The sequence below is a fragment of the Micropterus salmoides genome, unplaced genomic scaffold, assembly GCF_014851395.1.
Source record: "Micropterus salmoides isolate LMB-PRFRI ecotype aquatic unplaced genomic scaffold, ASM1485139v1 Ms_hic_scaffold_20, whole genome shotgun sequence".
In the NCBI taxonomy this organism is placed as follows: domain Eukaryota; kingdom Metazoa; phylum Chordata; class Actinopteri; order Centrarchiformes; family Centrarchidae; genus Micropterus; species Micropterus salmoides.
In genome coordinates, this window is record NW_024041151.1 from 30966808 (window position 1) to 30976843 (window position 10036).

Genomic DNA, 10036 nt, shown 5'->3' on the forward strand with positions numbered 1-10036 from the left:
GTCAACAGTTTAATAAGGACAATAGGTGTATGAATATTTCCTTTCTTGATATTTTGTGAGTTTATTTATTTATTAGACTAAAAATGCTGAGCAAGCTTATGTAATGCTGTAACCTGTAATGCTTCAATATGCTAACGTGTGGACAATCTGAGAGTGTCTGAGTTTTCAAGCCCAGCTGCGCTTGGCATGGAGCATCTCAATGAGCAGGTTGTTGCAGGGCACCTCACTGCTCAGGTGTTTGCAGTACAGGTAGTCTTCAGCGAGGATGCTGAGAGAGCGTAACTCAGACAAACACAGCAACAGATGAGCAAAGCGTCCGAGATGTTGAGCAGAGGTGTACAGTGTGTACTCCAGCAGGGCTCCTTCAATCTGCTCCTGCACGCTCTCTATGAACTGATTGTCTTCAAGCTGTTTCACATCTGGTCAATGAGGGACAGGGAAGTAACAACCAATGAATGCACATAGAGCAAAGGTTGTCAAACCTTTTCATATCATGGAGTAGAGACTGCAGTGTACCGGAGAATTGTTGAAGTCCCACCCATGGTTGACAGTTGCTCTCCTTCTTTCTCTAACTGGTATGGTAGACATGTCATTTGATAACGCCCTGGAACCACACCTAGTTCCCCTTCAATTCTGGGGACCCCTTTTTGACTAAATAGTTCACAAAATTAAAATTTGAACTGATGAACTTAAAAGATTGACTAATGAGTTAGAAAAGGAGTTAAAAAAACAGTCGTTGTGCTTGAGGTCAGTTTTCACTGTTTCTCTTTTGTTTATTGTTGCGTGACTCTTATGTTTGAGAGAATGTAATGAAATAATGAGACATGAAGAGGTGGAAGAGAGTTTAGTATTTCTGCTTTAGAACGTAACCACCGTGAACCAAATAGCATGTTCTCTCATTCACTTGTTGGATCTCAGGCACTGGGTGCCACTGGACACAGTGAATGAAGTTGTAGCCTACAAAAGTTGAAGCAGCTGTCTCTGTTTGACCAGTGTTCCTGGGCCATCGGAAAGTCCAGACTGAAAACTAAAGTTACAGAGCTTCTGCCTCCAGGGCCACGAGGCTCTGGAACAACTCGCCCGAGGAAATGAGTCTGTCTGAGTCAGTGTCTTCTTTTAACTTTCTTCTAGAAAGGATCAGAAATATTCTTATTTTTTCTGGGCTGCCTGTTTATTTTATGTGTTTTTATTTTCTTGCTATTGTTTCTTTTTTTTTATTTTGGCCCTGATGTATTTTATCATTCACGGTGGTATTTCTTTCTGTCTCTCTGTGATTGACTTTTTTTACAAGTGCTCTATAAATAAAGTTTATTATTACTACCCCACAGCAGGGACTTTTTGACACCAGGAGATATGACTGCAGAATTACATTAAGGTCCTGCTTGCATTGGTCACAGGTCCACTTCCTGAAATGATTCATGTGACTCTGGAAAAGCTCTTGCACTGGAATCAGGCTTTGTACCTACGTTGGCATTATTAGATCTTGAAAGGTCCCTTGACTAAAAGCACACTCACCAAAAATAGATTTGCAAATAAGAAGCTTTATAGACAAAAAGCATCAGTTGTCACTAACCTGGATTAAAAAGGATGAGGAACTTGATGCAGGCGAACTCTTGGCGGTCTACCTTAAGGTTGTGGAGTTTCTCAACAAGCTCCTGTCCTCTCTGTACTAGGCTGGCCAAGGTAGGACCAGCATGAAAGGCTATGTATGACAGCTCCATCTGAACCAAAGAACACAGGTACTGACACCACACACTACACAACTTCCATATTCATGTTTCATACCTCCTTTCTAAAATTAAAATGAATGTCTGGGGTTTGCAATTAAGTATGTTACACTTTGTTTGTTTTGTTTCATATTTACTAGGTATGCACAGAAATAAAATATTCTTGGCCGAAGCTGAAGCCGAATATAATGAAAAAATTTGCACCGAACAAGTACTTTCACATTTTTCCATTTATTTTGCCCTCTTTTTACCATTACATAAATGAAAAGGTCAAAATGTGCTTTTTACTGTTTCCCACAGGATTTGGAGAGACTATGGTGGGTGGGTCTGAGGCCCGAGAGGGTCTGGTAAAGTAAATTACAAGTGTCCATTTACTATTAATGGACACATGTAATATGTTTTATACTTTCTGTGAATTTAATCCAATTAATCTTATTTGCATACTGCATACTGGAAGGTGTGAATTTAGGTGTGGTTAGCTTAATTGCCTTTTCACAAACGATTGACAGAAACAGTCAAAGCGGTTCAGACTGTTTGTTGCCTTTTCTAAGAAGTCAGCCACAGATGGAGTGGATGTGCTGGGAGACAATTCAGCAGAACGGTGATTTTTGCGTCTTTCTCAGCCCTTTTAAAATGCTTCAACACTGCCGACATGTCAACGTAGGCTAACTGTTCGGTAACATTTATTTAGGGGCATTAGGCTGAACACCGAAAGTGTCGTTTTTGCTATTTTGGATGATTAATTTCAGTGGCCGAGTATTCGGTGCATCCCTAATATTTACACACAAACTTAGACCCAAAAGGTCAAATCTGCCCATAGTGGTCCCATGTCACTTTTTCAATAATACACAGGACAAGTCCGGAATGATTAAAGATATTATAAAGATATATTTTCCTAATGAAGATGTCCTAACCTGCTCCTTGCATCAGCGAATAGGCTAAGTGACATGTTGTGCTCTAAGTATAATAATATAATTGGGACATACGAACAGTAGACTAAGAAATGTAAACCCCACTTGGTCTCCTTTGTAAAATATCTTTCCATTGTTACAAATAAAAATGACAAAAAACAATAAGGAGAAGCATATGTGACTCACCTCCTGCCCAGTCACCAAGAGCAGTCTGCCCTCTTTGCCATACAGGACTTGTCTGGAGATAATGTCCAGGAGCAATAGCTCACTCCAGCAGCTGTGCAGCAACTTCATCTGGTCATTCACCTTGGAGCAGAAAGAGTTGAAAACCATTCATCACCAAGTGCATTTTTATCCAGCTCATCAATTATCTGCTTTTTAAGACAAGACCCAAACCAAATCCATCCAATAGTTGTTGAGATATTTCAGTCTGGACCGACTGACAGTGCTATTGTCAGGATAAGGTTTGTGGACCCAAATGCAGGACACAAGGGCAGAGCAGGAACAGTTCTTGAGATTTATTTCAACCGAAAGTGTACTCACAAAGCAGTATGTAGGGATTTCACAATAATCGAGTAGTCGATACCAGTACCAGTGAAATTCCATGATTCTCGGTACCAATTCAATACCACGTTAAAAAACAAACACACACTCCTTAATTTAATAAAAACATTTAACATTACAAAAACAATAGCAACATGTTGCCTTTAAGTAGGTAAATAAAAAGGGTACGGATGGGAGGAAAATGATGAGATTTCAGTGACGGTAAGAAAACAGCAGAGGCTACAACCTCTTGGTTGAGAGGTGAAACGTCTTCAAATATCTTCAACTAAGTCCAGATGCCCTTGATTTTAACCCATCTTGGACCGGTCACGGGTATGAATGATGGTGGGTTGGGCAGGCATGACATGAGATGGGCAGGAACCCAAGTTGCCAGGGTAATCCATAACCCCCACAGAGCGCAAAGGACCCGAGACCTCATGCCCCAGGAATAGCCACACCCTGCCCTAGGTTGCTGACTGGCCCCAGCATTCACCCCATCCTCGCCCCCCCAGGCAGGAGTACGCCAGGTCTATCCAGTCCAGGGCTTGTGGCAAGAGCCCCCCGAGCACTGCCAGCACCCCGGAGCCAGCAACCAACCCGCCCAGCCCTGGGGCAGGTCTAGGGGAGCCCAGACCTCCCACTGCACAGACCCACCCCAGACTCAAGGACCTGGACCCCGAACCATAGGTAGCAACCAGATGTGACCAGATGATTGACTTTAGTTTACAGTACAGTTTTCATCTAGTCTAATAAATGACCCTGTAAGAAAGTCAAACTATATTAAATTAAGGCCAAAGAAATGTATTGTCCTTTTAAGCCATCAGTGTTTTTTCTGTTAGAAAGGCTATGACAGATATTTTATGGCAATAAATTTGTCTAACTACAGCCTGTGTTGATAGGCCCATGTTGGTAGGTAGTTGGTAGTACTAGCTCTCTAAAGAACATAATATTTCTAGTTTTGGTCTAACTTCATATAATGAATGGCTTATTACAGCTTATTAGTGTATCGTATGAAGTGATAGGATCTTACCTTAAGTTGTTTGAAGAAGTTGGATGTGCGAGCCCACTCGACGATGGAGAACAGCGTCTGGTCAGCAATGAGGCACATCAGGCTCAAGGTGTTGGGGTTCCCTTGTTTTTCCCAGTCCGTCTGCTCCTGCAGGAGACGAGCTGTGATCTTATTCTGCAGCTTTAGCTCGTCTGAATCACAGCGCAGTAACTCCATCACTAGCTGAGGCATCTTGGGACCTTGTAGCTCGTCTGAGCCAATTCCTGCAGCAAAGCCTGGTGAACTTGCGCAGTTGTTGGTGTGCTCTGACTTGATGGTCCAGTTTGAGAAGGAGGTGCACTGGTATTGGGTGGCACCAGTTGAGTTGAAGGGCAGGAGTGAATACAGTGCTGGAGACTGGTAGCTGATACGATCATTCTGTGCTGTGAGTGGTGGGTTGCTGTGAAGGATGGGAACTGGGTGGAGGCCACCAGGAAAGGTCAAGTCTCTCTGGTGATTTGAGGAGACCAAAGGTGGGCTGCTCTCTGTTCTGTATCCACTTGCTTGAATCAAAGCCTTTCTCTGCTGCTTGAGGGCACGGTCACGCTTGTACATGGGGCCAAACTTGTTTCTGCCGCCTCGCATCCGATCTGCACGAACAGCTAATGAGAAAGGTTCATTTGTTTAGAGCAGTGTTTCAAGCTGACTTTAACTGATATATGCACACTCTGTCCTAATGAGGAGATAACGCCTATGTTGCTCATTCTTGAGGATGAGATGAGACTAGGCAAATATATACATATATTTGCTTATTACAGCATTTCTTCCACACCTGCCAAAGTGTTTTTCACAATATGTAATATAATATATATTGTAAATGCAGTTTTGATTAACCCAGGAATATGAGTCTCTTCTGTTACAATAAAAACTTTAAATCTATTTTTTATTACAAAGATAACTTCAAGATAATTAAGGCGGCCGGGGTTTGATTCCAACCCAGGGCCCTTTGCAGCATGTCATCCCCTCTCTCTCCCCCCTTTCCTCTCACTCTCTGCAGCTGTCACTATCCAATAAAGGCAAAATGCCAGAAAAAATCTTTAAAAAGGTAATATAACCTGAACTCACTGCCATGTCATTAGGTCCTATTGAAAAGCTTCAGATCACAGCCAACATATTACATTTTAATTAATTAATACATCTGGGGTATCAATAAAATTCTAAATACCTATCCTAGTACAAATGTCAAAATGCTGAGGAAGAAGATAAAAAATTTGTTTAAGATTTAAGACTAAATAAATGGAAAAAATAAATTACACTGCAAGTATTTTCTAAATGATTGAGTACCTATTAAATGATTACAGTGTATGATAATGTTGTACTAGCTAACAAGCAAGGAAAAGTGTAAAAAAAACAGTTTGATTTGGCAATTAGTAATGATCTTATTTACTATATTTCAAAATTATGACATAAATAAATGAAAACAATATAACTTTGGGAAATTCTGTTGTAAAATGTTTGAGTATGTAGTACATATTATCATTAATACAGCATAAATTATCATTGCTGCTAGGAAGCAATGGTGCACCTATATGGCAATGGCATGCATGACTAATTTCTGTTGTGGCATTGCCCATTACTTTTTAGTGACGGTACAGTACCATCAGAATAAAGCATTGAAAATGTGGGAGAAAGCAGAGTAGGGTATCCTGGCTTCAATAAAAGCAGTTCCATGTTCATCCTCCTTATTAAGATTATTATTAGGTTTCTTGGAAAGCTGATGTTACAGAAAATATAACATAGCCTACTTATTCAGGTATATTTACACAATACAGTTTATCCACATTAACTACTATTTCATTATGATTGATGATAACCATTCATCCACCGCTTAGCCTGTGTACAGGTTTGAGGGGGGGCTGGAGCCAATCCCAGCTGACATCGGGTGAAAGGTGAGGTACACCCTGGACAGGATCGCCAGTCCATTGCAGGCCAAACATATACAAACACTCACACTCACACCTAAGGAAAATTTAGAGTCACCAATTAACCTAGTCTGCATATCTTTGGATGGTGGGAGGAAGCCGGAGCACCCGGAGAGAACCCACGCAGATACAGGGAGTATATGCAATCTGCACACAGAAAGGCTCGAGACGACTAGGGTTCGAACCCAAGACCTTCTTGCTGTGAGGTGCTAATCACTGTACCTCAGTGATCGATAACCATTTATAAAATTTAAATTTTTATAATATCATATAAAATATAAAAAGTATAATTACGGCCCTGTACCACAGTATAATCAGAATGGAAAGGATTTGTTTGCTTGAAGATATGAGGCTCTGAACTGAGGCCTCTGGATAATGCTGAAGAAGCCTGGCTAACAGGTTGGCCAGTTGGTAACATTTGTCAGTTGTCTGGTTGTGCAGGAGAGGCTTTCTTCTCTTTCTTAGGCAAAAGTGTAATTTATTTATAAGTCCCTCAGAAATGTGTTACCCCCTTACTCTGCTGACCAGAAGGAACCCAGTGAGAATTTCATTGGTACAAAATATATATAGTGTAATTTTCTGTAGACCAATGTCTCGCCAGTGGTTTTAAGCTTAACTGCCCTGTGGGTCTTTTCATCATGAAAGCTCTTATTCAAACATCTCACTCAGGGAAACATAAAAAACAACCAGCTATGAACTTTAAAACTTGGAATTTTACATTTTACCCTGTCTAAGATGTTCTCCCTGTACAGTGGCCCATAATGTTGTTTCCTTTTTTAACATACTGATTATTTGAATGAAATGTTACATTAATTATTAAAGAATGTGTTTGTTCAGATATTTAGCCCACCCCTTCCAATTATGAGAATGATAATTTCTGTTCACATTGTTTATCTTAAACGACTGAACAATTCTTCATGTATCTATTAACATCACAGAACATCAGCAGAATGCAGGAAAGTGCCCCACTTTAAATCTAATTAAAAGGAACTAATTAAAAGTCTGATGGGTGAAAAGCAGTTTTATGATGTATAAAGCTGAATATATTAAGCTCTTCCAATTGTTCTTATTATTGTTGCTTTTGTTAGAGAAAATAAAAAATAATAAAGAGGAAAAGGTGACGCAGCTCCACTAAATCTTGTCCGTCCGATTTTTTTAACTTCCTCATATTTTCTGTACAATTACTGAAACATTTTTAGCACTAATATTGCAGCAAGAGGACGGTAGAAATCATGCATCCATATGAAGATGGATGCATGATTTCTGAAAACGTTTTCAATCAAAGTAGGCTTGAAAATGTAAAAATGTCGTCATTCTGGGCCGCATGAAGCAGGTGTGTGTGCACGTGGCATTAACAAGGGTTATGTACAATGCAAACCTTTCTGACAGCAGCTCATTTATTTCACTAAGCGGCACATATACTCCAGAGACACTTCCCAAGTAGGAAAAGCGGACCTCCTTACCTTCCAGTCGCATGCCAACATAAAGACACTTCTGAAATCTGCAGAACGGACACCGTTTCCTTTGACTTTTATCAATTCTGCACTCCTGGTTTTCTGCACAGGCGTACTTTTTGTTGTTTTGAACTGTTCTTTTAAAAAAACCCTGTCAATGTTGAAGAACAGAGGAAGGATTTACAATGTTTAATATAACAAAAATACTTGATCAGAACTTTTCTAGCCAATAAACAATCCAAGTGCAACAATATAACGGAGAGAGGGGGTGGGGTTACCTTGCAGCTTTCACAGGTGAGCAGACCGTAGTGGTACCCAGAGACTTTATCTCCACAGACCGGACACGGCTCCTCCAAATCCACATCATGTCTGTACTCCATTGTGGAAAACGGACCTGAAAAGGAAAACATTAGACTCTTCTCCACCGTAACCAGTGACAAACACAACAGGCTACTGAACTTTATGCATATCACGCAGATTATAAAATGAAGAAGGCTTAGAATAGTCTATAAAGAAGTTGCACCAGCCGCTTTGGAACATCATAACCTTTAATTGAAAAATAAAATAATGGTTGCCATTGAAATCTCCTTATAATCCAGAAAATGAAATGCACTTGTTTCCTGTCCGGATTAGAACAAACGGAATCAAAAAATAAATAAAAGAGTACAAATATAGACTAAGTGATAAATAAAAAACTATATTACCATATCATACCCACAGCGTTTACTGACTGTCCTACCTGCTGAATGAGTGTTCAGACTGTGTCAAATACTGCAGCTGTTGAGTAAACTAGGATCAAACTGGCTATAAGTGCTGACTCTGCATCCAGCTACCTACCTGTAGTGGAGCTCCGACCACAGCATCACTGGTCTCGTCATCATACTGCGGAGGCGGGACGCTCTCCATGGTGCTGATCCTGCGGCTCCGCGAGGTTCTGACCCGGTCTGAAGCTCCAGCCAATGAGCATGTCTTGACTCACCTGTTTCTGTGTTTACACACAACAAACCTTCTCTGTGCCTTCACTTTAGTGCTCTACTCTGTAACAAACATGTTTGTTATAAATAGTGTGTTAGTTTTGTTCATTTTCCAGGAGTAATTACATTCTTAGTACAATTTTTTGATGCAACTTTTTAAATTGTTAGTATTGGTTTGGTTTTATATCTCTTATAATGGTTTATTTGCATGTCAGTATATGACATGTAGCATGACTGCAAATGTCTAGTATGATCCAGTGGTTTTGGAGATTAACCCATACTAGAGACCAAATCAGTATATCTCTGAGGCTGCAGAGATTTTGACCATTTAATTTTTATTTTTTTAGTCTCTTTTGCGTTCCCAACATTATGGGAAACCAATGCTAAATTTCAGGACTATCCCTTTAACAAAAGAATAGATTCATCAATACTGAGGTAAATCTTTATTTGAAGAAATCTCTGACACAATTATTAATGTACCTAGCCCACAGAATGATGATAGCTTTCTCCTGGAAACAGCATTGAGAAGGAATACAGTAATGTAGTAATCTTGGGGAGATGTAAAACATGAAAGTGCAGTATTTAAGTAGAACCTTAACAGCAGCACAGAGGAAACAGTTACACTGCCAGGAAGCTGAAGTCATCTGGGCTCACCACAGCATTCTGTTCATGCTGTTTGATAGAGAACGTAATTCTGTTTTTCATTATGGACCTTCATTTAAACACTAAATCCTGAGTGTTTGAGCTCATTGAAGGAAGTTACAACGTGCATTTGAAGAAAGGCCTTTTATTTTGAAATGTAAAATAGTGTGTTATTATTCAGATCACCCTGAAAGCTGCTCTGCCAGAGAGGGAATAGCTTCTGAACATGTTTGACTAGAAGCTGGCTGCAGTTCAGTGTTCAAGATTATTTGTATTGCACATTTCAACAACAAGGCAATTAAAGTGCTTTAAATTAAACATAAAAGCAAAACGTAGAAAATGGAAACAACATAAAACAGGAGAGCAAAAGTTTTCCTTGATTTAGAAGAATTGACAGTAGCAGCAGATCAGCAGTTTTCTACGAGTTTGTTCCAGATATGGTGCATAAAAACTCAATGCTGTTTAGTTTTGACTCTTGTGACAGAAAGCAGACCTGTCCCAGACCACCTGAGAGGTCTGGATGGTTCATAGTGTAGCAGATCAGAAATGCACTTCCTAAATCAGTGCTTTATAAACCAACAGTAATATTTAGTATGGTTAGTACTTCTGAAGACCCAATAGCGGGACACGGAAACAGCTGTAAAGGAAAATTCACAGCTCGATTTATTAACAACTTCACAAGTATGTAAAACAGGGTTTTCTTGCTGTGTCTAGTAAGCTGGGCAGGCAGCGGAGGAACAGGTGAACTCCTGAGGGAGGCTGACAGATCTATTCACAGGGACCAAAAAACCTGAGACACAAGTAAAAAACACAGT

General features: G+C 40.1%; 1 protein-coding gene across 1 annotated transcript; it reads right to left on the reverse strand.

Annotated features, from left to right (window-relative positions):
• Positions 1-103: 103 nt before the first annotated feature.
• On the reverse strand, positions 104-7985 carry LOC119914648 (nuclear receptor subfamily 5 group A member 2-like). The gene is made up of 6 exons (XM_038734087.1): positions 7884-7985; positions 7615-7756; positions 4212-4831; positions 2825-2944; positions 1574-1721; positions 104-419 (listed from the first exon to the last, which is right to left on the reverse strand). Exons 1-6 carry the CDS (start codon positions 7983-7985, stop codon positions 166-168), a joined length of 1386 nt encoding a protein of 461 aa, XP_038590015.1. The 3' UTR covers positions 104-165.
• Positions 7986-10036: the final 2051 nt, after the last annotated feature.

Coding starts and splice junctions, on each gene's coding strand:
- LOC119914648 (XM_038734087.1), bottom strand. CDS start 7,985: ATGGAGTACAGACATGATGTGGATTTGGAGGAGCCGTGTCCGGTCTGT. Junction 7,757..7,883: donor TCACCTGTGAAAGCTGCAAG/GTAACCCCACCC, acceptor CAACATTGACAG/GGTTTTTTTAAAAGAACAGT. Junction 420..1,573: donor CCTCATCCTTTTTAATCCAG/GTTAGTGACAAC, acceptor CTCATTGACCAG/ATGTGAAACAGCTTGAAGAC.